General features: G+C 44.7%; 1 protein-coding gene across 3 annotated transcripts in view; it reads right to left on the bottom strand.

Moving 5' to 3' along the window:
- Positions 1 to 15669, bottom strand: part of EXOC4 (exocyst complex component 4) — a 365485-nt gene that overhangs the window by 42235 nt on the left and 307581 nt on the right. For all 3 annotated transcript variants that reach the window (XM_072041021.1, XM_072040965.1, XM_072040993.1), the window contains exons 13-14: positions 15302 to 15457; positions 4818 to 4996 (exon numbers count right to left, since the gene is read on the bottom strand). In XM_072041021.1, coding sequence (XP_071897122.1) covers positions 4818 to 4996; positions 15302 to 15457 — 335 coding nt within the window. The remainder of the gene's footprint in view (positions 1 to 4817; positions 4997 to 15301; positions 15458 to 15669) is intronic.

A 15669-nucleotide genomic window follows, 5' to 3' on the forward strand; every position in this document is an offset into this window, starting at 1 on the left:
TATTTAGGGTTCACTTTCTAGTTTCTGCCACTGTAGACAAATGGTCAGCCTAAAGTCTGTTTGAAGCCAGGGTTGTGCAAAAGATTTTGACTCTTTGCTTTTTTAAGGAAGCTTTGCTTCTGTGCCAACTTTTGAAGGGCAACAGGAGACAAAGAGGAGCTGGGATTGAAAACCAAGAGCTTTGACAACAGTCCAAGTAATCATTGGTTTAGATTCGCTGTTAAAAACAGTATGTCTTAAGTCCATCTTACTTTTGAAGCTTTTTGCTAAGAAAAAGGATAAATGTGCATGAATGTGTGTGGTTTTCAAGTACAGCAAGATTCTCACTTAATTGCATAAATCCAGGACCCGGGATGCTACAAAAAAAAACAACAAACTTCACAGAATAAAAACACTCAAGACTTTTTTTTTTCCCATTTCTGTCTTCATTTCAACACATTCCTGACCCAGCTTTTCCTCTTGTGATGCTCTTTGCTGGACCTCCCTACTTTGAATGAACCCGGAGTTGCAGGACCCATTTCTAAGGAGACTTAATTTGTAGATTAAGGACACGACTGGAGGAGATGTCTTTCTTGAGATTACTGCTGGAGTACTGTTTTTCTAGCTCAAGCTGCCAAGGTACTAAAATTGCATTAAAAATATTCTTCATTAAGGATCAGAAACAGAAAGCACACACAGAAATTGAACGCAATACACTGACCAACCTTTGGGTGGATGCAAGAGAATCTGTTTATCTGTAAGTATTTGCAGGCACATTGTACACGTGCGAAGACTTTACTTCCAATAAGCCATCTAGAAGAGAAAGATGATCTTGTTTCGTGTAAGCTCAGGAAGAAAGTCATCTTAAACCCAGTGTTTAAGACAGCCGGTCCGTAACTGCTGAAGTCACAAGATGCCAAGAGGCAGCTGAATGTGAAAGGATAGCTGCAGCTCCACTGGCTAATGGCTAATCTTTCATCTTCCTACCTGCACACAGCAGGCAACCACCTTAAAAATGTAAAGATTGGCCCAACTTCTTCATCATGCATAATAATTCGCTCTTTGTAAAATATTCACAGGGCTTCAGAAGGCTGAAGCTCCCCGAAGAGAAAAGGCTGAGGGTTTGTTGTATCTGCCCAGGGCAAGGCAGAGAAGCAGGAGAGGAAATGGGGAGGAAACCCGACTTCCATTTTCACATAAAACCGACTCCAAATGGACGTGACTTCCTCAGTTAAATTCATCCACTTCCAGCAACTTTAATCCTTAAATTGTTATTGTTAAAAAAAAAAGAAGTTTGTATTCCCTCAAAAGACAAGAGAAAAAGAAAATGACTTTGTCATATCTGACTGGTTCAGAAAATATAAAATCCAATTCTGAAGCAGTGCAGATAAGGGAAGAGCAATGGAAGAGCCATCAGCTTAGCAAACACTAAATAATGAAGAATGCAGAGACTGCCCAGCATGATAAAACACTCTATTAGCAAGACTGTTTTTAAATGAGTGATAATTGTGGCACATCCACAGCGAAAGGTTATTGAATTTTTATCTGTAGTAAGGGGCCTTTTGACAGCCGAACCAAAAAGCCACAGATGTATAGCACCCTTTTTAGGATTTCCCCAAACACTTCCACACCCGACCAGCTCTGCCTTGTGGTTTCTGAATATTTGCAGCTATGGCCATAAACTGCCAAGGAAGCTTTGCTGGGAATGCTACTGACTTTCTACAAGGAAGGGAAACGGGGCCACTACAACCGTGTTATGGGCTTGGGGATTGTTTTTTCTGGTCCTGGTCACTCACTGAGGGCTTTGATGATGCCCTGAGCGGGGCTGAGATTTAACCTCACATTGTTGGGACAGAAAAGACTTTGCAGGTGACTAACGGCCTGTCGACTCGGGTATAACAAACCACAGATTCAAGTTGTATCGAACTGGAATACTTGGGTTTCACGTGGGCATGCCTTAAAATCAAAGTTACTGATGCCGAAATGATGAAGCCGGCTCCACTTATGGCAACCCGAGTCTGAATGTGGTGAGCTTCAGCGAGTGGCAGAAAACTCCTTCATTTAGCTTTACTTTGGGTCATTTTATTTCCCTCCCTCCCTCTCCCCTCACCCTCATTAATACGCTGTGGCTTGCAGCAATCAGATTCTCAGAAATTCAGATGATCAAACCAGCCCAGAAAAGAACAGAGTAACTCGCATGACAGCCGAGCGTTACGGCATTAACATTGTATGAACCTTGGAAACAATAGCTGGTTTGCCTTTTTCCTCCTCCTGCTCAGTCCAGGTGGGACAAAAAGAAAAATCTCATCTCGTTTTTCCTCTGTTCTTTATTCTTTATACGATTCCCCCGGAGAATCGCACTCCCCTGTATATCAGCGGAGCTGGCTGGGTTTGTAAATACATCTGACTTCCACCACCTCTGCCCCACAGCATCACTTTTTACTTCTCCCATACAGGCTGCAGTCAGCTCTATTGACGTTTCATTTACGAGAAATACTCCACCAGGTTTCATTTATAACCAGGAGGTCAACAGCCTCTATCATTTTCTAACGCGGCTCCTTCTTCCTCCTGTTTCAGATATTCCTGGCATTTGTGTACAGACATTTTAGCGCATTGGTATGAAGTTATTACAAAGGAAGATGAATTTTTATTGTCAGGAGGATGCTGACAAGTAAAGTATTACACTTTATACTTTTATTTTTATTCACTGCTGCATGTAACGTCCTCTCAGAAGCTTGAAAGTCATGCTCATGCCCTTTTATGTTTGGAAAACATTGATTTTTGAAAAAAATTGAGTTTCAACTAGAACTGAAATTATGAATGATGTTTTTATTTCTAACAACTTTGACTGTTGGAGCGTAACTCCTCAGCCCCCAAAACTCCTCTGGTTACTAAAGTTCTGGGAATAAGTATTTGCCTATTGAATTTTAATAGCGTTTTCCATCGGGTTTTACTTTCTTTTTTATTTTCTTTTCTTTTTTTAAATTTTAATCTTGTAAAGTACACACCGTGAGAGCCCAGCAGTTCTTCTTGTCACTCAGGTATCCTCCAGAGCTCACAGTAAGGGTTATAGAAATATTAAAGCTACCTGTGGTATTTTACATCTTTAATTGTTTGCTGATTGTAGAATCTTAATTATCCTACTGGAACCCAACAAATGGATCAGGGAAAATTGGATCAAAGAGTTCAGAGGTCGTGCTCCAGAGCAGATATAAGCCATAAGAAGGACAAACCCTCACTCACCCAGATGATGATGATGCTCTCCTACACAGTCAAATAAAGCCCGACACTATTAAAGAGAAGCTGTGTTGTCAAGGAGCAACTATTTTAACCGAGATGTAGCACCAAGACTTTTCCAATTTAGCACCAGCAAATTTCCTCCATCACTTCCCCAGAAAACAGGGCAGAAGTGATTTTTCGATGCAAAATCCACCCAGAAGCTCAGAAGATGTGGTTGCCCCTGGTCCCGCTGCTCTTAAAAATGCATGGCCACCTCGCTGGGGTCAGCCTCAGAGGCAGGACAACTATTGGGAATGTGAGGTGCAAATCCCTGGCCTTGTGAAAAGCTCAGCTCTGTGCCAGCTGAGTTAATAAAAGCAGAGGTGCTACGAGACGCAAGGAGACGGCACACATTTACACGTGCATCGTCTAATTCTTTACGGCACCTGTTGCTGGCCACATAAGCAAAACTTTCTGAAAGTGGTAAGACCAAAAGGATGTGGTATTGGCATGGTGTCGGTGTCTTTCTCTTATCTAAGTCTGTTGTAAGCAATCGGAGCACAGCCGGGAGAGTGCACTGCTGGAGGGCTGATGAGCCACTGATTTTAAATGATGGAGAAGAGCAATAATCACACTTAGCTGCATGCCGTGGACTGCCTTGCTGCTGCTATGCAACGTGACAGAGGCAGCCAGCAGGTCAAAGACACCACCTTTGGTACGCCACGCGTTCTGATCTGTTGACATTCACGGCGTTGAGGCACCCGGCGACGTGCAAACAGCAGCCCTGTCATGTTGCAACTGGCCTATTGTTCTTAAAAAGCATTTTGCGTGATTAAAACAGCTTAATATGTTTTAGGAGAAAGGTTTCAGCCAGGCAGCAGAGGAGCTGTGGGCTCTTTGTGCCAAGCTCTGCTGCTGGGGCACAGCCACAGCCCTCCTCTGAACGTGACCCTGGGCAGACAACACCAACGACGGTGATAAAAGGAGAAGCAACACTAATCACGTCTCCAGCACTTTCCAGACAGAAAAAAATCACTGTTCTCAGGGGAGAGGAGCGAAAGCTGGAGCACAGAGAAGTGAAACGATCTCACAAAGGTACTGCAGGTGATCCCTGACAGTCAGGAGCAGAAGCGGTGTCTCCAGGCTCTCCCATCTCTGCCCTCCTTGCACCTCGGTTCAGCAAGGGCTGCCTCTGCAGGCTGAGCATCAGCACCCCAGTGACACGCACGTTAGGGCATTCCTCATTAAGAGCTGCTCAGTTTCTCCGCTGAATTTATAATACCTATATTTTTAAATATTCAGCGATCGAGCAACGCTTTAAAGCAAGCGAAACCCGTCTCAGCATGGATACCTGCTCCTGTGGAGTGTCATTAGCAAGGACTGCTGAAAAGCTCGAGCCTTGAAAGACCCAGCAGAGCTTCTGCTGGGAGTGATGCCCTTGGCACCATCGCACCGTGCCCCCCACCACAGCCCGAGCAGATGTCACACCACGGTGTTCACTAGGAAGAAAGAGATGGAGCTGCTTTGCTTTCTGCTCTCCTCTAACACAAACCCTTTGAAACCAAGAAGAAAAGCCCACGCCTGCGCCAGGTGCATAATTATATTGGTTTCCATCTTACTCTGGGTGGCTGAGAGGCTGGAGAAGGCTGCCTTGGTGCGACCTGCTAACCACTCCAGGCTCTCGTGCATGTTGGCCAAGGCCTTCAGGTCGCTGACGTCCCGCAGGATCTCCTGTTGGGGGATGAGCTTGTCTCCCAGGTTGCCGATGAGAACTTCGGACTCTTTGCCGAAAGCAGCCCTGAAATGCAAAAACGAAGCCAGCCTCAGAAACAGAGCACAGGGCCAGCAAGGGGGAGATGGAGAAGGTCAAACCACCCGGAGCAGAACTGCTCCAGGGCAGGATCTCGAGCCGGTTGTCTCGTGGAGTTTTGAAAGTCTCATCAAAGTGAATAAAATATGCTGCAGTTCATGACACCACTATCTCAGGGATTTTTTTTTTTTTATATCATTCCCCCTGCATTTACAACCTCGGCATTTCATTTCATTCCCACAGTTACAAACCTGATCCCAGTCAATCCCCACAGCCCTTTCCCCCACCATTTACACCCTTCCCAGGCGTGCAGCTGCTTTCCGTATCTCCTTGGGGTATGTACAGATACGCAGTACTTTTAATCTTCCCTTGTAAATCATCTCTTTCAATCTCTGAAGCAAATTTGTTTATACATGCATCACAAGAAATCTCACGTGAAACCTGAGGGCTTATCACAACAGACAAATAAATGATTTTGCACATTAGCCCGTGCGTTATTTCGCTTATAGATAGCACCTGGTGAGAAATGATGACCAAGATAAACGTGCTTACACCATAAAAATGAAAAATCTCTTTCAAGGAGTGTAAACGCTCCCTCCGCTCCTCTCACGCTCCATCTTTTGCGTTGAGATTTAACTTTCCCAATCCTCATGTCCACAAAGAGCTACTTTGGTAAACTCTTTGCATGGCAAACACCCCCAAATGGTTTTGCAGGTAGGAGATGGTAGGTAGGTAGGATGGCTTTTTGAGCACCATTAGGACAGAGAAAATCACCCAACGGTCCCTACGTCTGATTACAATAACTCCTGGATGAAGCCAAGTGCATTTTATTGAAAGACTCCAAGCGACGGCACATTTACCATGGTCCTCGGTACCCTGTTCCCATCATTAGTTGCTCTTTTTGTTACGCATTTGCATTCCACTTTCATTCAACTTTGCAAACCTCCACTTCCTGTCATTAGCTCTTTTATGAACTTACAATGAGGAATCACGCTGCTGAGCATAATAACTGCAACGAACTGCAGCAAAATAATCCCATCAGTGGCGTTTTATACACTATCTAAGCAGCTTTATTGCCAGCATCTCGCTAGATTTGTGGGACTTCACTGTCACTTGAGAAAAGAAAAAAAAAAAAAGAACAACGCTGAAATGGTTTTAAATTGCTCAATGGAAGTCATGGAAGGCAAAAAAAAAATAGTCTTCATTAAAAAAAAATTCTCTTTGAGGATTTTCTTCGTCTTGACAATACAAACTTTGTTGCCTTAGGCTGTATCCTGGGTGCCATGGTTTGAGAGGAGCAACCTTACCTCGTGGTCGTGTTTGAAGCTCAACCACAGGAGCATCTCCAGCTCCATGGAAGAGGGCAGTGGCAGTTCAGCTGGCCTCCCTCTCCACTAGTTGGGGCTAATTTTGATCTGTTCTGGCTACTGGAAACACATGAAATCCTTTCTGCACTTCAGGAAAGGCCTTAGCAAGCTTCCCTGCTTGGGCACTTCTAAGATACTAAGAAAAGGAAAGAAAATATTTAAGAAAATATTAAGAAAAGTTTCTTCATTAAGAAACTTAATAAAGCTGGACTCGATGATCTTGAGGTCTCTTCCAACCTAGAAATTCTGTGATTCTGTGATTCTGTGAAAAGGCTCCAGGCAAGGGCATCCTGAGTGACTGCTGTGAAGCCCAACCCAAGGCTGAACTGCGTGGCCAAGCTCATAGCCAGGCTTAAGCATTTTTTCTGCTGTAATTCATTATCATTCATTCAAGCAAAATGTGCTATTGGCTTCCGCAGTGGCCACAAAACAGCTCATTTAGCTCTGCCCACCTACAGACACCCAGATACTCTCTTCTGCTCCTGGGGAGTAGAAGACATGTCAAAGATACGCTTTTTCCACCCAAACTGAACCATTCCTCTTGATTTCCGCGGTCAAATCCCACTGGCAACCGCATTAATCGCCCTGAAAAGCAAAGCAATGAAACATTTGGTGGATTTCTACCTTCGCTAACATGGTTTTCCAATACAAAATGCAGCAGAGAAAGCACTTGGTTGTGAGTCACCATCCGAGAGCTGTGAAATGCGGAGTCACGAGCGCGCCGCTGCCCACAGCCGCGATTACAAGTTGGGTTGGAGCACGGGGACGGCTCTGCTGCCTTCCCACACGCCGAAAAAGGTTTTGGCACTGCTCTGGGTGGATGTCTGGCCATGAATAATACAGTGCTTGCCGTCAGGCTGCGATCTATATAACACAAAGCAGGGTGTATTTCCTATTTTAACTCCCCTACAAATCAGGTTTTCTAGGGAAAGCGATACTCTAAAACGCTGTTTGCGACAAATGCAATTCTGACAGTCTCAAACAACAACAAGTTTGTGCCAAAAGGACAGAAAAAAAAATATATATATATTTTAAATACACATCCTTGACTGCAGAAACCTCAACTCCCTCTTTCGCATGACCATCTAAACTAGAGACAACCTTCAGCAAGTAACTCTCTTCCAAAAGACGACTTTAAGGGGTTCTCGTGAATTGCAAGAATTTAACTTGAAGCCTGCTGTTAGCAAACGCCTCCCTGAAGCAAACTGTTGCTGTTCCGGATGCATGCTTGAGTGACTACTCACTGTGTGTTGCTTTATTAAATTTGCAAGGCTAAACATTTAAGGGTAAGGATATGACAAAAACCAAATCATCTGAATATCCAACCTTAACTCTGCATATTAGGATAGCATCTTCAGCCCTTTGATTCCCGTATGTTTTTTTAGCCATACTTCATATTTTTCTGGTCACTTTTATACCTGTAAATGTCTATCTAAGACAGAGCTAGAACCTATGAACTCATCTGTAACCACTTTACGCATATAATTTACAAGTTTTTGATGGCTCAGTGGGTACCTTTGGTTTGAATTACGATGATTTTGAAAAGCCAGATCCCACCCTACCTTAACTACAAAGCTTCCTTTGGATTTTGCCAAAGCTTTCCAAAAGACAAAAAAAAAATCCTTCAGATTTTGTTGAGCACTCAAGGATGAAATTTCGAGCTGTGGAGATGACATATTTCAGAAAGCAAGAAACCCACACAACCGAGTGGTTCATGATGGAGTGTTTTATGGAACTGGAAGAAAAGGCAAGGCTCCACGCTCCTGCAGGTAATTCAGGTATGTACATATTGATGCTCAAGGTTAATGTTGGTTAATTGGTTAATATTACATATCAACTACACCGTGAATGAAGAAAATTCAAGCACGTTTCTTCACTGTCCAGCTGCTCCTTTGTCGGAGCCCACTCTTCGTTATAACTGTATTTGATGCTGGTGCCACAACACTTCATCACCTTTTGGTCTCAGTTCCCATGGGATTTATACGTGCTTCAATAGGGTTCACTCTTAAATCTCCGCTTTGTCAGACAAGGCCAGCTGCGCCAGCTATGTCCTTGGATTAACAAAGCACTTCATTTTGTTTCCCTTTGTTAAGCCATCCATTTCTCTCTATTTCTTTTTCCAACACAGTGACCAGTAATGTTATCAGCACTAGATCCGTTCTTGTTTGGGATGCACAGCGCATCCTTGGTACCAGCAGGGATGGGGAGAAGTCGGGGTCCTGGTTTCCAAGAGGGATCTTCTGCAGACAGTTTGGCTTCCCCCTCCTCTCCTCCAGAAAGCAGGAGCACAGCTGATGCATTTTTGGGATGAGTTGCTGATGAAATTAAACGACCTATTGAGCTAAACTGACTGGAAACACGGGGACTGATGGCAATAGACGAGACTTCCCCTCATCTCTATTTCAGCCTATACATGGGAGGACGGGAAACTCGTACACCAGGGCACAAAGGCCAGGGAAGAGCATATGGGATAAATGAGGATGACCTGGGCTACATTTAAGGCCCTCTGCCCGTGCCAGAGCAGGGCTGAAAAGCAGCCAAGTGTCTGCATCAGTACTGCAGAATGAGGAAGGAGGTCTCAGAGGTACCCTTGGCAGCAGCTTTACGCTCGCTTACTGCTCCTCTCCTTTTTCTCTGCCAAGAAATTAGCTTCAATTATCCCTTCTGCAAATAAGGCCGAGGACACAGCTCACTGGGAGGGAACGTGGAGCTGCAGGACGGGGTGGGGAACAGCAAGAGATCCTCCTAGGAGTCCCCCCAGGGACACACTGACCCGACGAGGACCTCCTGCCCTTTCTCACACCCTCCAGAGCACAGACCTCAGAGGGATCCTTTCCCCTGAGCATCGGCTTGCAGAGGAGAAGCAACAAAATGGATTTAAACCACAGCTGAAAGCAGCAGGCAGAGCTGTCCCTGTATAGGAAACATCCTCAAATTATCCGTTGAGCTGCGAACAGGACAAAGATAATTTGTTTTCTATCCCTGCATTTTAGCCAGAGAGTCAGCTTGGGGATTGTGCTTAAAAACTGTAGATAAGGAACTACACAGGCAGACAGATTTCCCCTGAACCAAATCAAAGAAATCCCTATTATGTTCTTATTTATAAAGAAAGAGAGAAAGCAGTGGTTTGTTTCTTCATCTCGCACCAGAATTTGCTCAACACTCATCAAGAAATTGCGCGAGCACCAAAACAAATAAACCCACGTGGGCTTTCCCTGCGAAAGGAAGCCCTCGGAGATGATTCGCTGCTGCAAGAACAATAAAACCCGGCCCAGTATTTCTACAGAAGCTGTGGTTTCACTCCTTTCAAAGGTTCAGCACCTGAAGGTATTTTAAAAATTTAGCACGTGAGGATGCTTTTTCGCAGCGCATCCAAACAGCGTTGGAGCCGTGATGAAAAGATGCCGCAGAGCATCCTCAGCGGATATAAATTCACGCTGCCAACCCACGGTACTCCGTTTTAAAGGACTGAAGCTCTAGCCCAGTCTCAAAACGACCCAGATTTGAGGTTCGCCGGGATTTGCAGAGCCTCAACAACAATTTGTGCTATTAGGGACCCGAGCGATCGGCGCCAGCACTCCCAGGCAGCTCCAAATCTCTGCTGAGAGGTCGCAACACCGTCGAAAAGCAGACAGCGCTAATTGACAATTTGAAGCTGTAACACCACGCGCCATCGTCTCGCTTAAATTTATTTGAATATTCTGGTCTTGTTAGGTTTGTATTATATAATTTATCACAGCAGACAGGGAAGTGTCTCGGAGTATATTGTGTAGCTCTAATGATGTGATTTAACGATATTAAATCTTGTTCAAGCAGGAGCTGGTGTTAAAGCTTTGTGAAGGAGCTGGAGCTCCCACGTCCCTGCTCTGCCTTCCCTCTCCATCCCTGCCACGCAGTGTAGGGGTACCCGGAAAGGGACCTTGGCAAAGCTGAGGTATATTTCAATATTTCAATAGATATTGCAATTTGTAGGATAAATCAATCTGAAGCTGGGAGATTCTTCCTGGATTCAGGTCTGGAACACACAGAACCCTCAACTGCCCCCTCCTCAAACTAATCAAAACCCCCCAAACCCAACCCAAATGCCCCCAAACTTTGTTTTCAAGGGAAAGACAAAGGGAAGATCCTGTGAAGATCCAGAGGCTCACTTTATTTAATGCCTCTCACACAAAACTCCTGACAGCAACAGGATTTAGCATCAATTGTGCTCATGATGAGGCCATTTGGACATGTTTTTCTTAAGATCCAAGAAGAGATCTAGAAACTCATTTCATAGAAAGGAGCAGACTGTCATCAAATGGAAATGACTCACACCTACGGCACACCCAGATTCATCGTCCCAGTAGAGGAAAAACGTCTACAAAGTCTGCTGCTAATCTTCCAAGACCGTTCTTTCCCCCTTTAGAAGTGTTGTGAATACAATAAGTAGAGCCTGGGAAGTTGGAGAGGGAGGCCTTTTATTCTTGAGAGAGAAAGGAACAAGGAAAGAAAGACAGGAAAGCCACAGCCGAAAATGGGAAGGAAATTAAATTTGAAAATGGGATTGAAAATGGGAAGGAAATTGAAAATGAGAGGTAAAGAAAGGGAAAATTCATCCATGAAACATCAGGGCTTCAGGCATCAAAAGGCAATACAAATAATGGAAAGCTCCAAACATAATGTGACAAAAAACACCCATCAGACAGCAGGTGGAACAACCTAAGATCCAACTTTTGACTAAAACCTTCACCGGTGCCTCCTGGCTGCCAGAGAGGTAGAAGAAGGGGAGAACCCCTACCCCAAGGCAGGACCTGAGCTCTGTGCTCCCGGCATCGTGGCTCTCAATTTTGCATGAAGGAAGGACTTGAAGGCCCACTGCAAATTGTCCCAACTCATTCCCAGTTCTGCAGACTGTTTATTTATGCAACAGAAAATGTTCAGCACGTCTATCCCTTTGGAAGCAGTTGAAGCAATTCAAGCCGTGATAGGAGCAGCCGCTGGACTTGGCCGACACTCAGGTATCGACATTCATACCCCCAAAACTGAAGGGTATGATTCTTGCTCCTTCCGTGCATTCTGGTGGATCTCCTTTTAGTCTATCCTTGCTTTCATTTTGTCCTGACATTTTTGTCTTTTCCAACAGTGAAAGATCTCCAATGCACTCCCAACTCTGCAAGCAGGCTCCAGTTTTACACTGGAAGCACTGGCAGGGGACAGCAGAGCCTAAATCAAGGGAAGAGAAGAGATCCTATTTAAGCAGGGATAGTGTAACTGTCCTGAGCAATACCATTTGGGAGAATTTGGTGAAGGATCTGCTGTTGCACAGGTATCCTTTCACGCTGTTTGAATACATCCCTTCCTTTTGGTGCAGAGCGACTGAGGATGAGCATCTGCAGGTGAACGGGAGATGCAGCAGGCAGCTGGAGCACTATGCAGGCAGGGTTATCCCCATTAGAAAAAGAAAACCAGTGAAAAGAAAAGGCTTGTGGTACATGGAAACACTGGGAGTGGGGTTTTTAGACTGTTACATCAGCTGTAGCCTGAGAATCTGATCCCAAGTTTGGTGTTCAGGAGCCTGCTGGAGTCAAAAGGTGAGAGGAAATGGAATCACTCCATCCTCCTCCTAACACGGATTTGGCATCTCTGATCTGCAACCGTAATAATCTGTGTTGGGGGGTGATGTTTAGACCACCTTGGGGTTTCCAGGCAGATGTGTTGCCCCATGAATTGCCAACACACCCTCCTCAGCTCCCCAAACACGTAACTCCCCTTGGGTGCAGCATGTCCTTAGCCCCTGCCACTCCTTCTGCTGCAGAGTTGCACCGAAAACGAGGAATTTCTGCTACAACTCAAGTGTGACCAGATCTGAAGCTCTTTTTACATTGCTTTCCTTCGTCAAAGGCAAACCTGGAAATGATACATCTCTGGGTTTTATCACCAACATATCTGATTCAGTAATGAACTGAAGGCTAACCTTTATAAAGCGATAAGGGCAGCATATTTCACACTCGCCCCAGTGCCAAATAGCCTTCAGAGCTTTAAAAACTAATTATACGAATGGAGGCATGACTTTTCTTTTCCTTTCTCCCCTTGCCAAGTTCCGAGCTACTATAATATGCTCAATCAGGTCCCTTTGTCTGGCCAACCACACCAGAATATTAATGGAGAGATTCTGCTAGTAGCTTACTCTGCCTTTTGACATCTATTCGCAAAAGAGATAGTGGCAGGTTAAGACAACAGAATCAATCACTGTCAACACAGATATGCATGAGGATTTTTTTTCGCAAAGGCACTGCATTTGGATTCTTCCTTTTAATTAAACAAATGAGTTCCAGGAAACCTGAGGAGGCGGAGGAGAAGAAAGCAGTGCACTGATGGCTCCTCCTGCCACGATCCAAAAACTAGTGGCAAACTTTCAGGACCTATTTAATTCAGCAACGTTCATAACGGGATGCTGCCGAGTAGTTCGTGCCCTGCTGTCAGCCCTGTTTTATGTCCAGACAGAACATGCTCCCTCGTTTCACCCAGCTTAAACCTTCCTTTCCAGCAAAAGGATGCTTAGTCCTGTCCCTGGTAGCTGAGGAGCTGGGTTGGTGAATGCAGGTGAGTTTCTACGTGTCAGTGTTTTCAATAGCTTGTATGACTCAAGTGAGAATGAAATGAGCTCTCCCAGGCTCTCTCATCACAGAGATGACCCTAACCGAGATATTAATTGGGCAAGACCCATTTCCCTTTGGCTCCGCAGCAGCCTTCAGGTAGTGATAGCTAAGGCAGAATTATTCCCAATTCTTCAGCAGTGCCAGGAGGGAGAGAAAGAAGCAACAGCGGCAAAGAAATCATGTTCCTTTGTATTAGGAGCAAGGCTGAAAAAAGTGTGCATAAGTGGAAAGAAGATGACAAAAAATTGGACAAGCAATTAATTTTATTTTTGAAGCTTTCGGGAGAGACCTATTCAACCATGCACAGATTCTTGAAGAAGTTTATAAGCCATGTCGCTTACCATCAATGGCTAAAACTGGCCCAGACCAATTATTATCATTTAAATTAATGCTACAGGAGCATTCTAACAGCACTCTGAGGAACTGGGGCTTAATACATGATGCTCTGTGCAAACAGATACTGAGAAAAGATCTTTGTTCTACCATCTAGGCTAAAAAAAAAAGGCAGAGTACAGGAGCTTTTCTCAGGGAATTCAATGTAGATGACTTAATAGGGCTTTCTATTCTAACATCTCTGATACAACTTCAAAAAAAAACTTCAATTAATGGATAGTAAAATGACAATATTGGAATAAAATGCACATTAGGAGCAAAATACTGGCACTGCTATCATCAGGCTAAGCTTGGCCATCAGATTTAGCCTGGCCAGGAATTTATGCTAGCAGGTTACACTCAGGCAGTAGTACCCAGCTCTGTATCCATGGGCGCTCTGGTGTCCCATGTTCATGGCTCAGAAATCACAGAAGGAGCCAGGAGGGCATCCCAGCACTCATCCATGCCAAGAAACAAAGGAGAAATCTGATGGCAAAGATGGAAGTTGGAACTAGATCCACAAGTCTCAAAAAACAAACAAACAAACAAACAAAAATAAACCAACACAAAGACCTCAAGGGCTTTGCAAATGATTCTGTGATTGTATGATTCTTCCAGTGTCACTGAAGACTTTTTAAAACACTGGTGATGCTGATTGCCATACCTACTGCAGTACCCACAGCAGTACAAGCGAGCATTTCTGTGACTAGATGTATTTTGTACTTTTTTCGTTCCTCTCTCTAGACTGCATCATCTTTATGTTATTGTGCTTGCAGTCAGTGAATAAGTAAAATGACAATCTGGGCAAATTAGACTTTAATTTTCAACAGCTTCACTTACTCCTACTGTTTTATAGCCAAATGCCAATCAAGGATGTGATGAATAGTGATGGGGATGTGTAGACAAGCTTTTTGACTCGCTGGAATGACAAAAAGGGCCCGTTTCTTCAGGATGAGCCAATGATTCAAAGACTCAGAGATTTACAGTGTGCAAGGAAAGGCAATCTGCCCGTGTACAGATTTCCACTTGCCTAAAAAGAAAAGGATGAAACAATCTTGTTTGGATACAGAAAGCTGCCTCTGCACGAATCCCCTCTGGAGCTACCACTGCTTTTCAAGACCGGTGAACTCTTGGCTCTCCTTAATAGCTGCTGGGCTCAGGGTGGAGGTGAAACACCACCGGGTCCCAGCTCAAACAGAGGGCAGCTGTGGTGACAACACCAGCTCTGGGAATCCCTGTCCCCACTATAAGGTCACAGACCGGTGCTCTCTGCATTGCATGGGTCACCAGGGTAGCATCATCAAGCACCACGAGGATCTGCCTGAATTAAAAACAACCTTTTCATCCCTTCCCCAATCCCAGCCACTTTCCTGACTTGTTTCACAAGCACATTTCTTCAAAGAGCTGCGCCTGAACAAGCAGGAATAGTCAAGAAGTGCAAGAAAGAAGTAAGCTGGAGCTGCCACTGAAGCCTCCTTGCTGACCCGTGGCCTCCCTCTCTTCTGTTCCTGCTGCATCAGAGCAGAAGCTCCACTTTCTTCTTTCTCTTGAAGGATAAAGAGCTGCAGGATGGTTTAGCTATCAATCCATCATGAGACAGGCGCTGATAAACAGAGCCCAGACACGTCTCCAAACCAGCACATTTCCCTAATGGTTTCTTGTTACCATCAGCAGAACGAAACACAGGCAACGTGCAGGAAATTCTCCGTTTGGCAAAGCTGGTGCTTCCACATAAAGGCATGTGGACTTAAATTTTATTACTCCACTTAAGGAAAAAAAACACATCTCAAACTCTTCTCATACCTGGATACACAACAGCCATGCAAACACCGCAATTACTTTGTTTCCAGAACATTTTACCATTGTTGCTGCTGTCTTTAAAACCCTCTAACAACTTTGGCTATAAAATATTTTACCTTATAAAGTCTTCCTCCTCCTCTCTCTTGGGTCTCAGTTGCTTGGGCTGAGCCATGTTGCTCCAGTTGGGCAGAGATTTCAGGAGCCTGCTAATGTCGTCATCCTTAGCCCAGGAGGCGCTGATCACCAGCTTTTCGTCCGACTGCACGATGCTCCTGTGGGAAAGCAGCAGCAATCGCATCAGGGCAAAGCACTGAATCACAGAATCAGAGAATATCCCGAATTGGAAGGGACCCATAAGGATCATCAAGTCCAATTCCTGGCTCCACACAGGTCTACCCAAAAATTCAGACCATAGGACTGAGAGCACAGTCCAAACACTTCTTAAACTCTGACAGGGTCGGTGCCATAACTACGTCCCTGGGGA

This window comes from Anas platyrhynchos, chromosome 1, assembly GCF_047663525.1.
Source record: "Anas platyrhynchos isolate ZD024472 breed Pekin duck chromosome 1, IASCAAS_PekinDuck_T2T, whole genome shotgun sequence".
NCBI classification, from domain to species: Eukaryota; Metazoa; Chordata; class Aves; order Anseriformes; family Anatidae; genus Anas; species Anas platyrhynchos.